This window comes from Danio rerio, chromosome 24, assembly GCF_052040795.2.
Source record: "Danio rerio strain M-AB ecotype USA chromosome 24, GRCz13ab, whole genome shotgun sequence".
NCBI classification, from domain to species: Eukaryota; Metazoa; Chordata; class Actinopteri; order Cypriniformes; family Danionidae; genus Danio; species Danio rerio.
Genome location: NC_141044.1, coordinates 28536742 through 28560461, shown reverse-complemented (window position 1 = coordinate 28560461; position 23720 = coordinate 28536742). Strand labels below are relative to the sequence as shown.

The window sequence follows — 23720 nt, the reverse complement described above, 5'->3', positions numbered from 1 at the left end:
GAGTGCAGTTGTGGGTTTGGTTTAATTAGGCCCCCTAATAGTAACTCTGGGGGCCCCAAATTGTCCTAACTTTTCCGCCCCAGCGGCACCCTGTCCTCAGCCATAGTTTAAATCAGCCTTTAATCCAGTATGCGTGCATATTAGGCTCGGTGCACAAGCTTGGAACTTTAAATAGAGCACATTTGACATAACTTTGTTTAGTTGCAGCAGTTTTGTTCCATGCAGAGAGCAGTGATGAGAATTTTTTACGATTAATTAACTGTAATGAATTAAAACACAGTTAATTGTGAAATAGGTTAATACTTGCATCCCTACCCTGGTCACATTAAGCTGCTGCTTTTCAGGGCGAAAAAAGTTATGATCGCAAAGGCCATGTTAGCAATATTATATCATGATTTAAAAGGAAGATTACTTAGTAGCATCATTACTTTTAGTAAATAAGAAATCTAATTTGGTAAACCTTTGTTGAAGAATGGACAACATTGACATTTTATGAAATTAAATGAAGGATAATATGAAGTTGAATAAACAGAATGCACATCTAGCCATCATAATTAAAAATGTCATCTAACCTGGCTAAGGTCCAGGAAATGCTGGTTCAGTGCTAGCAACCAGCTCTATTTCGACATAGCCAGGTGTAACGTCACGCCTTTAGTATTCATGGAATGCTGAAATCACATGTTCTCACACACGTAATATCAGTCAACTTATGCCAGTCAGCGGAGCTAAAGTTGTTCCCTTGTGTTAAATCTGGGCCAGCCTGTTTTAGCTGGTTGTTTGCTTGTCAAAGCATCAAACAGAAGCATTATGAAACTGACAGGCCTCACGACCAAAATGCACAGGTCTAAGGGAGAGGTGTGAGGCTACGTTTTTGAAGATTTAACAGAGCAGAATAATTTTTTACTGTCAGACGAAAGGTTAGTCTGTCTTCATAAATTTTGTGGTTCATATTGTAGGTTTTATATAATAAATGTCAGTGGCCAAACAGACAATCATAGCCTTTGACAGAAGTTGTCATTCTGGATGACGCTAACCTTTTCTTAAAAATAACAAGTTAAATGTATCATTTTACATTCTAATATCAGGTGTTGTTTGTAACCAGTAGTGCATGTTCAGATGCGTTCACAATAACATAATTAAGATGAAATTTCATAGACAAAAAATGTAAGATTTCTGTTTTCGCAAAACTCCCACAGATGTCATGTTCGATATCAAATAGCTGTGTGTTGAATTCATGTGACCAGTTTACACCTATTGCAAAATCTGTGTGGGGAAATCATTCACATCATGATTAAATTTCAGAATGTGTGGAATTCTATTTAAATGCCCACAGTATACAGCTTAACAATGGTAGACGTCACCTCATCTTTATTCCAAAGAAATCATTGTAATGTTTAATCAATGCGTAATAACTTGCCCCACCTCTGAATAGTTTTTTTATTTGTTTTTTTTTTTATTATTATTAAAATTAATAAGGCCTTTTACCAAGGTACTTTAGGTCAATGATATGGAAAAATGGCCAATACTATAATCAATAAATATTTTAAATATAATACTTGATATATTTGCCTATTAAATATACATCTATATACACTCACTGGCCATTTTGTTTAGATACACCTTATTAGTACCGGGTTAGACCCCTTTTTGCCTTTAGAACTGCCTTAATCCTTTGTGGCATAGATTCAACAAGGTACTGACAATATTCCTCAGACATTTTGATCCTTATTGACATGATGGCATTATGCAATTGCTGCAGATTGTTCGGCTGCACATCCATGATGCAAATGTCCCGTTCCATTCCAAAGGTGCTCTACTGGATTGAGATCTCATGACTGTGGAGGCCATTTGAGTACAGTGTACATGTTCAAAAAACCAGTCTGAAATGATTTGGTTATACATTGGGATGAACATGTTTAGCAACAATACTCAGGTAGGCTGTTGGCACAATGCTTAATTGATACTAAAGGGCCCGAAATGTGCAAAGAAAATATTCCCCACACCATTATACCACCACCAGCAGCCTGAACAATTGATACAAGGCAGGATGGATCCATGCTTCCATGTTGTAGACATCAAATTCTGACCCTACCATATGAATGTCACAGCAGAAATAGAGACTCATCAGACCAGGCATTGTTTTTTCAATTGTCTGTTGTCCAATTTTGGTGAGCCTGTGCAAATTGTAGCTTCAGTTTCTTGTTCTTAGTTGACATGAGTGGCACCTGGTGTGGTCTTCTGCTGCTGTAGCCCATCCCCTTCAAGGTTGAATGTGTTTCATTCAAAGATGCTTTTCTGCATACCTCAGTTGTAACGAGTGGTTATTTGAGTTACTGTTGCCTTTCTATCAGCTCAAACTAGTCTGGCAATTTTCCTCTGACCTCTGGCATCAACAAGGCATTTGCGCCCACAGAACTGCCACTCAGCGGATTTTTTCTCTTTTTCAGATCATTCTCTGTAAATTCTAGAGATGGTTGTGCATAAAAGTAGATCAGCAGTTTCTGAAATACTCAGACTAGCCCCACACCAAAAACCAAGCCACATTCAAAGTCACTTAAATCTCCTTTCTTTCCCATTCTGATGCTCGATTTGAACTGCAGCAGATCGTCTTGACCATGTCTACATACCTTAATGCACTGAGTTGCTGTCATGTGATTGGCTAGTTAGAATTTTGCATTACGAGCAGCTGGACAGGTGTACTTTATAAAGTGGCCAGTGAGTGTATATGCAGACCTGTTGTGAGTGATTGAAATAAAGAAATTACACATATCAAGTGCTGTTTTGGAGCATTATCACCTGTAGTTTTGGAACATTTTCATGTCAAAATTCTCCAAAACCACATTTAACCAGTGTTTACCATGTGATTTTAATATTTGGTTTTAACATGTGCAAAAAATAGAGGAAACAAAGGTGTTTCAGAGAAAAAAAAATACATTTGACAATAGAAGTTCATTTGGGCTGCATGGTAATTTTAATCTAATTTACTTTTTTCATAACTCTGACATGCTTACTTTCTAAATAATACATATGATTTAAAATGTACTTTTAAAAAAAACTTATATTTACACTTTACATATTTATATTTACAATATCTTTTTCTCTCTTTCAAGCTGATGGCTTCTTTATGTCTGATGCTAAAGCTGTCCTGCAAGGATGTGATGACCACTGGACTTTCCAGGGACCGAGCCGTATGCCTGTGCTCTTCCAAACAACAATATGTGTGAACGTAAGGGTCATTTCCCCAGGAACATGGACTGCATTTAGCTATGTCTCGACGCCGACGCGCCGATATGAACTGGCCCTGCAGGGGGACCAAAACAACCTGTATGCCTGGCTGTTGGGTGTACGACACCAATTCACTGTCCAGCTGACCGCTCAACGCTGGCATCACATATGCCTACGATGGGATGCCTTTAGCAAGAGTTTCAGTCTGACAATAGGTGGAAATTCTGAAGTATATCAGCGTACTGCCATTGCTCGAGCAATCCCTCCTTCCGGTAGTCTTCTGCTGGGTTGCCAACCAAATGAAGCCTTCCCTGGGGTAAAAATGGCTACGACTGAGCTCTACCTGTTTCGCATATGGGACGATGTAGGAGACCACAAGGCATGTGAAGATGGGACAGTGATTGGCTGGGATTCACAAATTTGGGCTATCACACGAACCCAGGCCAGAGTCCAAGATTACACACTGCAGTGTGGTGAGTAACACTGATTCACAAGAGAAAAGCCTGTTGAACCGGTAGTGGATAACAGAGACAGTCTTAAAATAACAATGATTATTTGCGTAATGACTGTGTATTAGACAGCGTCAGATCAACTCTGCACACCATAAACAGCCTCAAGCACTTTTTTCTCTCTGAACTAAAAGCATGCATAGTATTTTTCTCTCAAGCTATTTAAAGATGAATTAACTATCAGAACTGTTGTCTTGTTTGTAATGAACAGCATGCGGATTGTTGGGGACATTCTGTATGTAGTGTTATAATGCATAACATGCATGATGGTTTATCTTCTGAAGAAAGGTCACTTTCATGCATGTGTTCTTTTGTAGATAAAATGTTCTTGTTGGAAATATCAGCTTTAGCTAGTAGCTGTGTTTTTGAAAGTGGTAGCTTGTTTCTAGCTGGTCTAAAGTGGTTATTAGCCTACTAATCATCTTTAGATAGTACACAGATTTTTGCTGCTGTATAAGCTTGTAGGTAATGACCAACTTAATTAACTACTGGTTGGGACCAACTATTGAACAAGTTGGATCACCTAATGACTAGACATGGCCACATAATAACCAGCTTGGTCCACCTAATGACTAGAAGGGGCAGCATAATAACCAGCTTAGTCCATTTTGAAATAACTCCTAGCTTGGACTAACTAATGACCAAGTTAAATCTTCTAATGACTATATAGGGCCACAGAATAACCAGCTTGGTCCACCTAATAGCTTGGACCAATTTATGACAAAATTGGATCACCTAATGACTAGACAAGACAAGATAATAACCAGATTGGTCCACCTAATAGCTAGACAGGGCCCTATAACAAACAACTTGAATACCTTCTAACTAATACCAACTAATGGCCAAGTTGGATCTCTCAATGACTAGATAGGACCACAAAATAACCAGCTTGGTCCACCTAACAGCTAGGACTCCCTTATGACCAAATTTCACTACCTAATGACTAGACATGGCCAGATAATAACCAGCTTAGTCCACCTAATGACTTGACAGGGCAACATAATAACCAGCTTGGTCCAGAATGAAAAACTCCTTGCTTGGACCAAATAATGACCAAGATGGATCTTCGTATGACAATATAGGACCACATAATAACCAGCTTGGTCCACATAATGGTTAGATAGGGCCCTATAATAAACATCTTGAATATGTCCTAGCTCAGTGTTTCTCAAACTTTTTTCATCAAGTACCACATCAGAAAAAATTTGTCTTTCCAAGTACCACCATAACGAGCAGTATTGAAATACAGTAGCGTAGTAAGCCCAGTAAAGCAGCTACAGTTCTTCACAATTCAAAAACGTGGCAGATTAATTCCTATTATTAAGAATATTTATTATTGTCAGCCACTTTAAACATAAATAGTCTAACGTTAACACTTTACTGTGCTTATATGTAAAATAAAAAACTAAAAAAGTCAACATTTAAATTAAAATGTGTAAAAGATCAAAAGAAAAGTATTTAAGTACTTGTAAAGTATTAACATATAGTAGCCAATTCATCAACACCTGAAAATTTTGCCTGGACCTCAGAAATTTAGGCTATGTATGTCATATAACGAATATTATTATATGTCATATTCATATATAAATAATTTTTGATAAATTTTGAAATATATGTAGCATGTACATATTACAAATTGGATTCCTCCGCGTACCACTAGAAGGAAGCCCGCATACCACTAGTGGTACACACCACAGTTTGAGAACCACTGTCCTAGCTAATACCAACTAATGGCCAAGTTGGATCTTTCAATGACAAGATAGTACCACAAAATAACCAGCTTGGTCCACCTGATAGCTAGTACCACGTTATGACCAAGTTAGATCACTTAATGACAAGACATGGCCAGATAATAACCAGCTTGGTACAGAATGAATAACTTCTTGCTTGGACCAAATAATGACCAAGTTGGATCTTCAAATGACTATATAGGACCATGTAAAAACCAGCTTGGTCTACATATAGCTAGACATGGCCCTATAATAACCAGCTTGAACAACTCCTAGCCAATCTTATTGGCCAAATAGGACCACAAAATAAACAGCTTGGGCCACCTTATGACCAAGTTGGATCACCTAATGACTAAACATGGAGAGATAATTTCCAGCTTGGTCCACCTAATGACTCGACAGGGCCGAATAATAATCAGCTTTGTTCATCTAATGTCTAGCAGGGCCACATACTAACTCGAACCAACTGAAAACTATCTAGAACCAGCTAATGATGAGCAAACACTAGTGAATTACCAGATTGGGGATTGCAAATGTTCAATTAAGACCATGTCATGTGTAGTTAATAACTATCTTGAACTAGCTAAAAACAAGTGATTATGTTCTGATCCACGGTTTCTGACTCGGGTTGAATTTTCCAACATCAATAGCCTTGCTTGTTACCTGCATCAGAATTTATTTAACATTTATTTTGTGGCATTTCAGTGAATAAAATGCATCTGATACACATCTGATTAAACCTGGCTACTCTGTTCCAGAAGTGCATGAGCTCAGTGTATAAGACACGAGTTTGTCCTCCACAGGAAATTATGAAGTCAAATCAATTTCAAATATCCTACAGGATATTTGAAACGTTTCAAAATACAGCCAGAGGGCGAGGCTGGATTGAAAGCATTGGATGTCTTGATTGAAATGATCAGATCTGATTTTGATGCAGGGTACAAGAAGGGCAGCGGTAGCAGCACTCTAGCTCTTGACTTTCTATCATTTGTGCATGCTATTTCTATATCTCATCTTCTAGGCATAAAGCATCTGCGTAAGAAACGCAATGCACAACTATCTACGCCCTCATCCACTGGTAAGTGCAGTGCAAGTGTAATTTCACTTCACTGAGTTGTACTGTTGTGTGGTGGTGGATAAATGTCTTGGGAAAGATAGCACTGAAGCTAAAAGCTACTTGAAAGTTGCCTGTTTGATTGAATAACCTTAACGTATTCACCCAAAAACCAATATTCTGTTATTAATTACTCCCCTTCATCTTGATTCAATCCCCTTGAGAGCTTCTTTATCATTAAAACACAAATTTAGATATCTCATTCTCCATAGAGAGCAACAGTCACAAGACAATTTCCTGAAAAGGAACCAAAAACATTCCACATGACTTCAGGTGATCAACTGAAAAATCTCCATGAAAACGTTTGTGCGCCAAAAAAAAACCTGTAAATATGACAATATCTTGTCTACATATTATACATTTTATCTTAGATATAAACAACTTATTGCCTACATATCTTCTCTCCTGCTTCAGGTCAGGGTCGGCGTTTAGTACAGGCAGTACGACGTAACCTTGCATCCTAACCTAATCTAACCTAATGCTGGAGACAACTTTTCTCGCACAAACTTTATCATGGAGCTTCAAATGAATGTTTTGACTATGCTTTGGTTTCTTTTCTGGAATTTGAAATTCTGGAATCTTGTGCTGTCTAATATGGAGGACGATAGATCTCTTAGATTTATTCAAAATATCCTAATTTGTGTTCTGATGATGAATGAATGTCTCAGGGGTTTCACAGTACATGAGGGTGAGTAAGTCATAACAGAATAAAAATGTTAAGGTGAACTAATCCATTATTATATCTAACCCAATTACAACTGAACAGATATTCCACATATTCCAATTAACAACGAAATGTTAATGTAAATACCAAATAATGTTTCAGTGAATTTACAAACAAAAAATCTCTGAAGCAGTTCATTTAAATAAGTGGTTTTCAAACAGCTTCTGGAGCAGCATTGCACATTTGGATTTACTAGTAGTAAACAAATTCAGCTGTTTTAGGTAAGAGACAGTACTAAGAACCCCCCTGAATGTGAAAGAAACCTGATTTGCATGACCTCTTAGAAACAAATCATCTTACTGTGTAAAGAATCTGCTTTGCAAGGGGTATGTATGAGACAGTTTACTACAGCATGATTAATGCTATGTATTACTGAAATAGAACAACTAATTCCATACAGTGTGGCACATCTGAATGTTCATTCATTCATTTTCTTTCTGGCTTAGTCCCTTTATTAATCTGGGGTTGCCACAGCGGAATGAACCGCCAACTTATCTAGCGTATGTTTTACGCAGCGGATGGCCTTCCAGCTGCAACCCATGTCTGGAAAACACCCATACATTAACACACATACACTACGGACAATTTAGCTTTCCCAATTCACCTATAGTGCATGTCTTTGGACTTGTGAGGGAAACCGGAGCACCCGGAGGAAACCCACGCGAACACTGGGAGAACATGCAAACTCCACATAGAACACTGTGCCACCGCACCACCCACATCTGAATGTATTGATTTAAACGAATGCAAAAAAGAATTCAGTTTTTTCACACACCTGATGGTATTGTACATCTTGAGAAGGTTTAAAATATACTGTAGTTTCCAGTCTGTGGAAATACTTTTGTAGCAGTGTTTATTTTAGTTCTTTTATATAGAGACCTGAAAGGGACGTGATGGTGGGAATAAAAATAAGTGGAAGAAAAAAAAAACTGAGTGATAGGAAAAGTTTTTGCATTCCCTTGCAAAGATGTTTTGCGATATCTCGCAAAACTATCATTCGCAGAACACTTCCTGTTCACTTTATACATGTCAACCCTCCCGTTTTTGCCTAGATTCTTCTATATTATATCATCCTATGATTAAGTATTTTTTCCAGATTTTTATCATTGAAAGCATGTTGAAATTAATATAAAAATTTCAGCATTCACTTTCTATTCATCAAAGCTGTGCGTCGATCATCGCCCTTCATATGCAACCTCTGAATTAGCGAATGCATAATCGCTGATTGACGGATGTGCTTTGTATGATAAATCCCAGATCATCTTCTGTACACGACATTTTAAGAGAAGCTAAAGTGCAGGACACTTTGGGATTCAGGTGTGTTTAAACAGACAAATAAACTTAATAATATGTAAACGTGTCCATCCTCCTTTTTCTGGGACAGAATTGTACCTTTAAATTGACAAAGAAACAAATTTGCATCATTGCAGTTTGTACCATGGGAAACCAAAATGTACCTTTGGTTTTTAAAACCTGCAGACACAAAATTGTACCTTCATCAAAGATACAAATCTGATCCATAAAGGTACCACCACAGCGACAAGACACTTTTTTACCTTAACAGTGTCAAACATGCATACCAAACATTTATTTGAAATGCCTTAAATGTTTAGTTTACAATACCTGTAGTTTTATGTTTTACCAGTTGTTTTGTATTATTGTATTTTAGAACTAATAATTAATGTTTATGAGTTTCTTTAAACATATACTTTTAAATGATGATTGTTGTTTTAATATGAAAAACATTCATAAAATCACTTTTCCTTTCAAGTCATATTTATTAAATATTGTAATAAAGAAGTTGTCTTTTACTTTTTTATGAGAACAATTGTGTACCTTCATTTCAGTTGTACCATAAAAGGTACAGAACAGTATCACAAAAGTATACCATACAAGGTCTACTTTTTACAAAGGTACAAAACTGTTCCTTAAGGAACATTATTTGTACCACCGTGTACCTTTTTTTCTGAGAGTGTACGGAGCGCATCCGTAAGTCATTGCTTGTACTAATTCAGAGGATGCATATGAAGGGCAACGATCAATGCACAGCTTTAATAAAAGGAAAGTGAACGCAGACATGTTTATATTAATTTTAACATGCTTTCAAGATTCAAAATATGGGAGAAAAATGGAAAAAATACTTAATGATAAGATGATAGAATGGTAAAATACAGGAAAATCCCAGCAAAAACAGGAGGATTGACATAGATAAAGTGAACAGGAAGTGTTTGTTAAACAACAGTTTTTTGAGTGAACACAAAAACTTTTTTTTTTAAATATATTTTCCTATCTATCAGTTTTTTTTTCTCCCACCAATTTTTTTCCCCCACCATCACATCCCTTCCGGGTCTCCGTACTTTTGAGATGTGATTCATCATTTTTATCACATTGAAAACGTTGCTTTGACAATCTAGACAGGGCAGAAAGAAACAAAAATATTAGCTTTCATTTTTGTTTCTTTCTGCTTGCCTAGATAGTCAATTTTAATGTAACAAGGCGGCACGGTGGCTCAGTGGTTAGCGCTCTCGCCTCACAGCAAGAAGGTTGCTGGTTCAAGTCCTGACTGGGTCAGTTGGCATTTCTATGTGGAGTGTGCATGTTCATGCGCTATAGGTAAATTCGAATTAACTAAATTGGCTGTAGTGTATGTGTAAATGTGAGAGTGTATGCGTTTCCCAGTACTGGGTTTCAGTTGGAAGTGCATTCACTGCGTAAAACATATGCTGGAAGAGTTGGCGGCTCATTCTGTTGTGGCGACCTGTGTTAAATAAAGGGACTAAGCTGAAGGAAAATGAACGAATGATTAATGTAACAAAGTTTGGCCTGTCACAATTTAAATTTAAGGTATGTTTGAATTAAAAATCATAACTATATTAATGCCCTCACCAACTGACAGTATCATTCGGCCTATCTGAAACACATATTGCAGAATGTATTCGGATCAGCCATCAGTGTTTTCACCATTCCTCAGCTGGAAATATAAAATCAATTCATTTATCTGTATAGGTTAACGTTAAAGATATGATGCATCTATGCTAATCTTTACAATTTACAGTGATTTTTATATAATACTCATCATTAATGTGCTTTAAAGGGATAGTTCTTCCAAAACATTTATTCTGTCATCATTTACTCAATGTCTTTTTTGAGTTTCTTTCTTTTGTTGAACACGAACAAAACCATTTTAAAGAATGTTGGAAACAGACAGCCACTGAGTTCCATTTTGTTTTTCGACTATGAATGTCCATGGCTTCCAACATTCTTTAATAGTTTCAACAGAAAAAAGAAACGTAACCACATGACTTCATTGTTGAGTGAACTATCCGTTTAAGAAGGCATTACTTACTTGATAGTTTACAAGTAAAAATAAGATTTGGATCATTTCCAGTAAAGGTATGTCAATGTTTGTTTAAACATGAAATGTCATTTCTACTTCTCTGCAAATGTGGCTCTTGTTTTTGTTCTCGATCTCACGGCATCCTGCACTGAGCATTCACACTTTTTCCTCATACAATGCATGACACAAACAGACACATCAGATGCATACATTTGAATAGAGGAAAAGTTCAGGAGTTGATAGATTTGACAGCGATAAAGAAAACTGATATGAGTATACTGTATAAATCTATCAGCTGTACAATAATATTATATTCATCAACACAGTTTGTTCTACAACTCATCTATTCAATTTAGAATCTGAATTAATTGACAAGTGCAAAGAGCTTAAAATACTTTTATAGTTATAGTTATAATAGTTTAATAGTTACACAGTGCCCAAACTTTTTAGTCCACAACCCCCAAAATAAAAATGCCAGTGACTTGCGACCTCCAAATTCCTCGGAGGTGGTTATAAATATACATTTGTTGCGTGCACAACAATAGGCCTACATAAACACGACCATATTGACAACACAAAAAAGCGCAACAGTCAAACAACCATATAATTTGCATAGCCATTTATTAATTTGTTTAATTTTATGTTAAATGTAAATCAAAGGCGGCAACACCAAGGCTCCAAAAATACAAATTTATTAAATTAAAAAGGCTGAAACAAGGTGTGCACGCTCTGTGTCAGCCTTTTTAATTTAATAAATTTGTATTTTTGGAGCCTTGGTGTTGCCGCCTTTGATTTACATTTAATTTGCACTTTTTGGCTGATTTGGCTGAGCACCCAATTAAGAGAGATGTGCGTGCTTTTTTACAGTTTTTTCATTTTTTTTAATTTTATGTTAATCTCACCTAAAGAGACTGGTGGCACAATAGCATAAGTCTATTCTTGGTATATTTTTGGAGGCCGCCAATCAGAGATCATTTTCAATGTTCAGTTGTGACCTGAATTTTTTTATATATATTTTATTGCCATAAAGGTGTCAGAAAGTTTAACCTGATGCTATAAAATCAATCTGCTACAATCTAACATAAACACACTAATCCTATAAAACAAATAATTAAAAGGCTGATGGCCTTTTTTTAGGCTGATGTTGTTTTTTAAATAACTATAACTATTTATATTTTCTGTAGGTTATTTATAAAATATGGTAATTCTAATAGTTTAATCAAATTTATTTCACTTTTGAAATAAACAAGCAACTCCCTGTCATTATAATTTTTTTTTCCACACTTACAAAAAAGTCCTTTGTGTATTCTTTCACTGTACTTAATTAAATGTACTACTTTGTTTGCTAGAAATTATTTGGATTTAAAGTTTTAAATGTATGTTTTTTCCCTACTTACAGCATCCCAGAATACAGCTTCCAGCCGGGATTTTACTCTAACAATAAGTATGTGTTCTATCTTTGCTTTACCAACAGTAGCACAGGCCAAAAAACTAGCTTAAACACAGACCTGTGTGTAAAAAATTTGTATAAAATACAGTGTATTTTGTTGTGTTTACTTCACAAAAAATGTAATTTGTATAAATTTGCATTTTGGATTTTTACATGTCATTTGTTTGTTGCTGTGTGGAATCATATTTTGTTTCTTCCTCTTTGCCTTTCAAAGGTCCACTCTACTCACTTTTAAATTCAGTAATTACGAATGTACAGGCCAACGCAAACCCAGGTCAGTAAACAGATGAAAGATGTTGCTGAATATCAAAAGCTGAAGTGTGTGTGTGGGTGCTAAATCGCCTTTAGTCAGTGGGCCATTAAATCACAATTTACTCTCCCTCAAGTGGTTCCAAACCATGATGAGATTTTTTTATTTCTGTTAAACACAAAAAGTATAAATTTTTTTGGGAAAAATATTATACTATTCATTTTTTAGGCTTGCTAACTTCTGTTAAGGGCATGTAGTAAGTGTTGATTTGCCCTGATTCTCACAGTGTATTTTGGGACTACATACCTGTACATGGTGTAGTGATCAAAATTAATTCCTTTCATTTTCTTACACAGGACTGAACCAAATTTTGAATCAGAACAGCAATACCTCTCCTGGTTCAACATCACAACCTATAACCATAACAAGTCCTCCAGGACTCACATCAACATCTTCTTCAATGAATCCCAACACATCACCTACAACTTCTTCAGTGTATCCAAGTACAACAACACAACTCCCACCATCAGCTACTTCAATGAATCCAGATGCAGCACAACTCACATCAACAACTTCTTCAATGACTCCCAGTATGACAACACAACTCGTACAAACAGCTACTTCAACGACTCCCAATACAACAACACAACTCACATCAGAAACTTCTTCAATGACTCTTAATACAACAACACAATTCATATCAACTACAACTTCTTCAATGACTCCTAATACAACAACACAACTGACATCAGAAACTTCTTCAATGACTCCTAATACAACAACACAACTGACATCAGAAACTTCTTCAATGACTCCCAATACAACAACACAACTGACATCAGAAACTTCTTCAATGATTCTTAATACAACAACACAACTGACATCAGAAACTTCTTCAATGACTCCTAATACAACAACACAACTGACATCAGAAACTTCTTCAATGATTCTTAATACAACAACACAATTCACATCAACTACAACTTCTTCAGTGTATCCAAGTACAACAACACAACTCACACCAACAGCTACTTCAATGAATCCAGGCACAACAACACAACTCACATCAGAAACTCCTTCAATGACTCCCATTATGACAACACAACTCGCACCAACAGCTACTTCAATGACTCCCAATACAACAACACAACTAACATCAGAAACTTCTTCAATGACTCCCAATACAACAACACAACTGACATCAGAAACTTCTTCAATGATTCTTAATACAACAACACAACTGACATCAGAAACTTCTTCAATGACTCCTAATACAACAACACAACTGACATCAGAAACTTCTTCAATGACTCCCAATACAACAACACAACTCACATCAGAAACTTCTTCAATGACTCCCAATACAACAACACAACTCACATCAGAAACTTCTTCAATGACTCCCAATACAACAACACAACTCACATCAGAAACTTCTTCAATGACTTCTGATATAACAACACAACTCACATCAACAACTTCTTCAGTGACTCCTGATACAATAGAATCCATGTCAACAACTTCAATGACTCCCAATACAACAACACAACCCACATCAACAACTTCTTCATTGACTCCTGATGCAACAACAGAATCCACATCAACAACTTCACTGACTCCCAATACAGTAACACAACTCACATCAGAAACATCTTCAATTACGAATGTACAGGCTAACACAAACCAAGGTCAGTACACAGATGAAAGATGTTGCTGAATATCAAAAGCTGAAGTGTGTGTGTGTGAGTGCTAAATCGCCTTTAGTCAGAGGGCCATTAAATCACAATTTACTCTCTCTTAGGTGGTTCCAAACCATTATGAGATTTTTTTTTTCTGTTAAAAACAAAAAAAGTATAAATTTTTGGCAAAGACATTTCCTAGATTGGGGGAAATATATTATACAATTAAAGTCCATGACGACAGGATACCAACATTGCTCAAAACAACTTTTTTGTGTACAACATAGAGAGAAAGTGGGTAAATGTCCTTTTTGTGTGTAGTACCCCCTTAAAAGAATAGTAGTTTAATCATAATTATAACGATAATGAAAGAACAAAATTGTTAGAATCACTTTTTATAGCGTATGAATGATAAAAACAGACTATTAGAATCCATCCTGTTTTAACAAGCTGAAGGATTTAAAGCTGCAGACAACAAAGCTAATACGTAGCATGAATCTCAATCCACTCCCTAGTTTCCAGTGTTGTGGATCAGTAGGTTGTGTATATGAATTTAGCCCCTGGTAAAGACAGTGATTAGGTTGGTTCACTACACATTGGGACATATTAGGCTTCATTTTAAAGATCTAGACACAAAGTCTAAAAAGCATGTTGTCCACTTTTGCTATTTTAGAGATGAAAAATACACTTAAGAGCATTCAATTACCAATCAGAGTCTCATCTCCCATTCCCTTTAAGAGTCAGTTGTGTCGTGCCATGGCTAATTTGCTATTTACATGACAGACTTTGTAAAATGAAAAACTTAATGCTTTACTAGTCAGAAAATTTCCAGCACGAGGATAAAGAACAAGCCTCCTCCATTTGCCTTTTATTCTTTACTTTACTCCTTTACTTTTGTGGATAAGAAAACAGTGTTGTACACACTCCACTGAAGACATCCATTAGTCTACATATTTAATTTTGTTTGAAAAGCTCAAAGATTCGTTTCAAAACTATTTCTAAATTCAGTTTTAATTCGTAGAAAACAAATGAATAAACAATAAAAATGAAGTGTGGTCAAAAAACAGAGTTATATCCAAACACACGTCCTATTCTTATGCCCATGTGGTAGTGCATATGTCTCCATACGTCTTAACACACCTCCTTTTTAGACCAGAACACCTATGAGTCCACAAAGTGACGCAGTTGTATTTGCTATTTAAACAACGTGGCGCAAAACGTAAAAATTAGGGTTGTGCAAATCATGCCAAATACCTCTTGTGCCCTATTGATCCGGCTGTGTGATAGGGCCCATTGAGTGTGACATGGGAGTGTACTTGTTGTACAACATCCAAACTGGATTTTATAAACAGCAAAATACTGTTGTATAAATAAAATTTATAAAGTTTTTAAAAGCACATTATAGCTAAATAATTTGATTGTTTCATATGCCAGTGACATTTCAGGCATTAATCATTTATTACTGTTTAATAGATTAACTAGTCTAGCTATGTTTTTTTCATGTTAGCTATAAATAAACAGGTTATTTTTAGAAAACACCTCTCGATTGTCATTATGTTTTTTTCCACATGATTTAGGTTTTAAGCTTGCTAACTTCTTTTAAGGGCATGTAGTAAGTGTTGATTTGCCCTGATTCTCACAGTGTATTTTGGGACTACATAGATGGTGTAGTGATCAAAATTAATTCCTTTCATTTTCTTACACAGGACAGAACCAGGATTTAAGCCAGAACAGCAGTACCTCTCCTGATTCAACGTCACAACCTACAACCACAACAAGTCCTCCAGATCTCACATCAACATCTTCTTCAATAAATCCCAACTCATCAACTACAACTTCTTCAGTGTATACAAGTACAACAACACAACTCCCACCAACAGCTACTTCAATGAATCCAGATACAGCACAACTCACAACAACTTCTTCAATGACTAACAATACAACAACACAACTGACATCAGAAACTTCTTCAATGACTCTCAATGTATCAACACAACTCACGACAACTACAACTTCTTCAGTGTATCCAAGTACAACAACACAACTCACACCAACAGCTACTTCAATGAATCCAGGTATAACAACACAACTCACATCAGAAACTTTTTCAATGACTCCCAACACAACAACACAACTCACATCAACAACTTCTTCAATGACTCCTGTTACAATAGAATCCATGTCAACAACTTCAACGACTTCCAGTACAACACAACTCACATCAACAACTTTAATGACTCCCAATACAATAACACAACTCACATCAACAAATTCAATGACTCCCAATACAACAACACAACTCACATCAACAACTCCAGTAACTCCCAATACAAACACACAACTCACGTCAACAACTCCATTGACTCCCAATACAACAACACAACTCACATCAACGACTTCTTCTGTGACTTCTTATACAACAACAGAATCCACATCAACAACCTCAATGACTCCCAATACAGCAACACAACTCAAATTAACAACTTCTTCAATGACTCCTGATATAACAACACAACTCGCATCAACAACTTCTTCAATGACTCCCAATACAACAACACAACTCACATCAACAACTTCTTCTGTGACTTCTTATACAACAACAGAATACACATCAACAACTTCAATGACTCCCAATACAACAACACAACTCACATCAACAACTCCAATGATTCTGAATACAACAACACAACCCACATCAAAAACTTCTTCAATGACTCCTGATACAACAACAGAATCCACATCAACAACCTCAATGACTCCCAATACAACAGCACAACTCACATCCACAACTTCAATGACTCTTGATACAACAACACAACCCACATCAACATCTTCTTCAGTGACTCCTGATACAACAACAGAATCCACATCAACAACTTTAATGACTCCCAATACAACAGCACAACTCACATTAACAACTTCTTCAATTACTCCTGATACAACAACACAACTCACATCAGAAACTTCATCAATGACTCCCAATACAACAACACAACTCACATCAACAACTCCAATGACTCCGAATACAACAACACAACTCACATCAACGACTTCTTTAATGACTGCTGATACAACAACAGAATCCACATCAACAACCTCAATGACTCCCAATACAGCTACACAACTCACATCAACAACTTCAATGACTCCTGAATCAACAACACAACCCACATCAACAACTTCTTCAGTGACTCCTGATACAACAACAGAATCCGCATCAACAACTTCAATGACTCCGAATACAAACACAGAATCCACATCAACAACCTCAATGACTCCCAATACAACAACACAACTCACATCAACAACTTCTTCAAAGACTCCTGATACAACAACACAACTCACATCAGACACTTATTTAATCACTCTTAATACAACAACACAACTTATATCAACAACTTCTTCAGTGACTCCTGATGCAACAGTATCCATGTCAACAGCTTCAACGACTCCCAATAAAACAACACAACTCACATCAGAAACTTCTTCAAGGACTTCCAGTATAGCAACAGAATCCACATCAACAACTTCAATGATACCCAATACAACAACACAACTCAAATCAGAAATTTCTTCATTGACTCCCAGTACAGTAACACAACTCACAACAACAACTTCAATGACTCGCAATACAACAACACAACTATCAACAACTTCTTCAATCACTCCCAACACAACAACACAACTCACATCAAGAACTTTTTCAATGACTCCTCATACAACAACACAACTCACATCAACAACTTCAATGACTCCCAATACAACAACACAACTGACATCAGAAACTTCTTCAATGACTCTTGATACAACAACAGGATCCACATCAACAACTTCAATGACTCCGAATACAACAACACAACTCACATCAACGACTTCTTCAATGACTCCTGATACAACAGAATCCATGTCAACAACTCCAATGGCTCCCAATACAGCAACACAATTCACATCAGAATATTCTTCAATGACTCCTGATACAACAAAACTCACATCAAAAACTTCATTAATGACTCCCAATATAACAACACAACTCACATCAACAACTTCAATGAATTCCAATACAACAACACAACTTACATCAACAACTTCTTCAATGACTTCAGATACAGCAACACAATTCACATCAGAAACTTCTTCAATCACTCCTAATACAACAGCTAAATTCACTTTAATGACTTCAATGAATCCCAATACAACAACACAACTCAAATCAGAAATTTCTTCATTGACTCCCAGTACAGTAACACAACTCACATCAACAACTTCTTCAGTGACTCCTGATTCAACAGAATCCATGTCAACAACGTCAATGATTCCCAATACAACAACAAAACTCAAATCAGAAATTTCTTCATCGACTCCCAGTACAGTAACACAACTCACATCAACAACTTCTTCAATGACTCCCAATACAACAACACAACTTAAATCAGAAACTTCTTCAGTGACTACTGATACAACAACCCAACTCACATCAACAACTTCTTTAATGACTCCCAATGCAACAACACAACTCACATCAGAAACTTCATCAATGACTCTTGATACAACAACAGAATCCACATCAACAACTTCAATGACTCCAAATACAACAACACAACTCACATCAACAACTTCTTTAGTGACTCCTGATACAACAGAATCCATGTCAACAACTCCAATGGCTCCCAATAAAGCAACACAATTCACATCAGAAATTTCTTCAATGACTCCTGATACAACAACAAAACTCACATCAGAAACTTTTTCAATGACTTCAGATACAGCAACACAACTCACATCAACAACCTCAATGACTCCCAATTCAGCAACACAACTCACATCAACAACTTCTTCAATGATACCTGAATCAACAACACAACTTACATCAACAACTTCAATAACTCGCAATACAACAACACAACTATCTTCAACTTCTTCAATCACTCTCAACACAACAACACAACTCACATCAAGAACTTTTTCAATGACTCCTAATACAACACAACTTACATCAACAACTTCTTCAATCACTCCCAATACATCACAAGTCACATTAACAACTTCAATGACTCCTGATACAACACAACTCACAACAGAATCTTCTTCAATGACTCCTGATACAACAACAGAGTCCACATCAGCAACTTCAATAACTCCCGATACAACAACACAACTCACATCAGCAACTTTTTCAATGACTCCTGATAATCCAACACAACTCAAATCAGAAACTTCTTCAATGGCTCCCGATACAACAACACAACTAACATCAAAAACTCCTTTAATGACTCCTGATACAACAACAGAGTCCACATCAACAACTTCAATAGCTCCCGATACAACAACACAACTCACATCAACAACTTCTTCAATGACTCCCAATACAACAACACAACTCACAACAACAACTAATTCAATGACTCCCAATACAACAACACAACTTAAATCAGAAACTTCTTCAGTGACTACTCATACAACAACCCAACTCACATCAACAACTTTTTTAATGACTCCCAATACAACAACACAACTCACATCAGAAACTTCATCAATGACTCCCAATACAACACATCTCAAATCAGAAACTTCTTCAATGACTCTTGATACAACAACAGAATCCACATCAACAACTTCAATGACTCCAAATACAACACAACTCACATCAACAACTTCTTCAGTGACTCCTGATACAACAGAATCCATGTCAACAACTCCAATGGCTCCCAATACAGCAACACAATTCACATCAGAATATTCTTCAATGACTCCTGATACAACAAAACTCACATCAGAAACTTCATCGATGACTCCCAATACAACAACACAACTTACATCAACAACTTTTTCAATGACTTTAGATACAGCAACACAACTCGCATCAGAAACTTCTTCAATGTCTCCCAATACAACAGCAAAATTCACTTTAACGACTTCAATGAATCCAGATACAGCAACACAACTCACATCAGAAACTTCTTCAATGAATCCAGTTACAACAACACAACTCACATCAACAACTTCAATGACTCCCAATACAACAACACAACTCACATCAGAAACTTCTTCAATGACTCCCAATACAACACAACTCACATCAGAAACTTCTTCAATGACTCTTGACACAACCACAAAATCCACATCAACAACTTCAATGACTCCGAATACAACAACACAACTCACATCAACAACTTCTTCAATGACTCCTGATACAACAGAATCCATGTCAACAACTCCAATGGCTCCCAATACAGCAACACAATTAACATCAGAATATTCTTCAATGACTCCTGATACAACAACAAAACTCTCATCAGAAACTTCATCAATGACTCCCAATACAACACAACTCACATCAATAACTTCAATGAATCCCAATACAACAACACAACTTACATCAACAACTTCTTCAATGACTTCAGATACAGCAACACAACTCACATCAGAAACTTCTTCAATGAATCCAGTTACAACAACACAACTCACATCAACAACTTCTTCAATGACTCCAGATACAGCCACAGAACTCACATCAACACCATCTACAACTTCAATGAATTCAGATACATCGAGACAACTTCCACCCACATCAACTACAGCTTCTTCAATGAATCCAAATACATCAACACAAATTTCCCTCACATCAACTACCACAACGCAATCAACCATTACACCTTCAGCTCAAGCTCTGACAGATTCAGATGTGAATAGCACAACTATTCTGTCAAACATGTCATCTCCTTCTTCTTCTCCAACCTCACCAGTGTCTACCACAACCCCTCAAACTACCCTGACCACATCAATATCTGCCCAGAATCTTACAAGCATTAGCCAACCAATCAGTGACTCCGATAACTCAGATACAACAACCAACAGCGCAACAGCAATCTTTTCCACTGCACCAAAAATCACAACTCAAGTAACCAATCAGACGGCGGTTCTGCGAACAATGACGAATAATGATACATTAGTCACAGGTGCGGCTATTATCACTGCCTTCTGATTATGTCTTTTTTTCTCCATTATCTGAAAAAGACAGATGGTTTCTAATTCGGTGATAATTACAGGATGTTAAATTAAATTCCTTACCTTCATTCTCTCATTCTGCCACATATTACATAATTTATACATTTTAAAATTAATCCTAATGGTTCAAGGCTTTGATGTGTCCTTGCCTTTGTTTCAGATCCATTCGTGGCACAGTGTAACTTTTCCCAGTACTGCACTAATGAATGTAAGAAGGAAAACATTTTTTAGACAAACCTTATTTTACTTAGAGGAGACATATTTTAATGTGGTGATTTCTGGGTATGTGTATAAATATCTGTTTTTACGTCACAGCTTCATACTACTGGATGCTTGTGGAGGTGAATGGCTCTAATTTGACAGAGAAAGAGATTGACATTTGGGTAAGAGCAGATTTTTCTAATAACAACGTCTATATAAATATATATTCAATAAAGTTGTGTAACGTTTGGTAATATTTCAATCAGGGGTGTCCAAACTCGGTCCTTGGGGGCCGGTGTCCTACATATTTTAGTTCCAACCCCATTATAACAAACCTGAACCAGCTAATCAAGCTCTTTCTAGGTTTACCAGAAACATCCAGGCAGGTTTGTTAGAGGAAGTTGGAGCTAAACTGTGTTAGACACCGGCCCTCCAGGAGCATGCCTGGACACCCCTGATTTAAATTATTGCAATGTTTTCATTGTGACATTTTATCTTTTTATTCTCATGCTTTCCCCCTATATTCAGTTTTCAGATCTTTTTAATATGAGCACCTGCTCTGCTGGATTTTCAATAACAGGAGTCAATAATACATCATGCCAAACTAGCATAGTCTTTGTGGTAAGTCTTATTTGTTTCGGAGTTAAATGTTTGGATGTTGTCCAACATTTAATAATTATAAATATATTTTTTTCATCTACATAGACTGCTGAGGTTAGATGTGAAGACAAGCAGAACATTCAGTAAGTCAAACCAAATTTTCTTAACTACTCAACAAAACCTCTTAACTACACAACAAAAATGTGACCGTGAAGCAGTGGTCCCCAACCCCCAGGCTGCGGACTGGTAGCGATGCGTGCATCAATTGTTACCGGGCCGTACAAGAAATCATAAATTATTTCTGTTTTATTTATTATTGAAGTCTTAATAATCTTTTATTTTGAAAAATCTTTTATTTAAAAAAAATTCTGTCGGTTATATCTCGTTCACCTGAAGGCCAAAATTTAACCCACAAGTATAGCAAAATGAGTAACAAACAGACATCTTTGGAAAGTTTCTTTTGCGAAGGGGAAAAAGCCCTTTGAAGTACCTATGAACTGCCAAGGAATGGATCTATAACCTATTTGACAACAAATGGGTGAATCCAGCATGTCTATGCAAGCATGAGATCAACTGGTGGAGATTGCAAATGATGGCGGCACAGTTCACATACCACATCTTTTCTATGCACAAGTTTGTTATTTCCAATGGAGGCATGCAGCTTACATATTGAGAACGATGCTCTCGCGCCATCTAGGGGGATCCAATTGAAAACACCTCAACTTTTCTGAATACTGCTAGTGCTACGCGAGTCACATGACGAACTGACCGATCAGCTTCATAATTTGTTTAGAATATACACGTACAGCCTCGCTTTCGTTTTTTTAAATATTGGCCACATGAAATAAGCAAATTGTCAAGCACTGACTGGTCTGAAGTAATAAAAAGGTTGGGGACCACTGCCCTGGATTACAAAAATTAAAAAAAACAATATAACAATAAAACTTATGTTGCACAGTTATATTTTTGTAAATAGCCAAAAAACATTGTATGGGTCAAAACTATTGATTTTTCTTTTATGCCAAAAATGGAAAGTTAAATAAAGATCATCTTCCATGAAGATATTTTGTAAATTTCCTATTAATAATTGATAAAGCATTGCAATCATTTAAATTTATTTAAAAAGCTTAAGGGCAATTCATGTTTTTCAATATTTAGATTTCTTTGAACCTTCTGATTCCAAACTTCCAAATAAAGCAGTTGCATCACAGCCTAATGTTATCCTAACCTAATTACTTGGATTTTTGTCTTGTTTCTAGTCCAAATATCTACAAATTCTTAAATCAAGAAGCATTTTCTAGACAAGCAAAATATATTGTCTTGTTTTAAGAAATAATATGCCAAAATAAAGTGAGTTTTTCCTTAAATCAAGCTAAATAATCTGCCAATGGGGTGAGCAAAATAATCTTGTTTTTCGATTTGTGAAAAGATTATTTTGCTTATCCCATTGGCAGATTACTTTGCTTGATTTAAGGAAAAACTCACTTCATTTTGGCATATTATTTCTTAAAACAAGACCATATGTTTTGCTTGTCTAGAAAATGCTTCTTGATTTAAGAACTTTTAGATATTTGGACTGGAAACAAGGCAAACAAAATTTAAGTAAAAAAAGCATTTTTTGCAGTGTATGACTGGTTTTGTGGTCCAGGGTCATAAATAGCCGGCAGCTAGCTCTCTGAAACTCTCACATGGTTGCCCATTGAAGCTAAGTACCTGGATGGGAGACCACATGGCAAAGCTAGGTTGTTGCCAGAAGTAGTGTTAGTGAGACCAGGAGGGGGCGATCAGCCTGTGGTCTGTGTGGGTCCCAGTATATTGCTGGGGACACCATACTGCTCAGTGAGTGTTGTCTTTCGAATGAGACGTTAAACCGAGATCCTGACTCTCTTTGGTCTT

General features: G+C 36.4%; 1 protein-coding gene across 3 annotated transcripts in view; it reads left to right on the top strand.

The window, feature by feature from the left end:
* The window catches only part of adgrg2a (adhesion G protein-coupled receptor G2a), a 64456-nt gene that overhangs the window by 14380 nt on the left and 26356 nt on the right, over window positions 1-23720 (top strand). For 2 of the 3 annotated variants that reach the window (XM_087309584.1, XM_087309583.1), the window contains exons 3-12: window positions 3111-3698; window positions 6486-6542; window positions 12039-12083; window positions 12304-12363; window positions 12696-14027; window positions 15725-16093; window positions 21184-21231; window positions 21339-21406; window positions 21753-21845; window positions 21930-21967. In XM_087309584.1, coding sequence (XP_087165710.1) covers window positions 3111-3698; window positions 6486-6542; window positions 12039-12083; window positions 12304-12363; window positions 12696-14027; window positions 15725-16093; window positions 21184-21231; window positions 21339-21406; window positions 21753-21845; window positions 21930-21967 — 2698 coding nt within the window. Of the gene's footprint in view, window positions 1-3110; window positions 3699-6485; window positions 6543-12038; window positions 12084-12303; window positions 12364-12695; window positions 14028-15724; window positions 20975-21183; window positions 21232-21338; window positions 21407-21752; window positions 21846-21929; window positions 21968-23720 lie in introns of all 3 variants that reach the window. The other variant, XM_087309582.1, reaches the window with a different exon arrangement.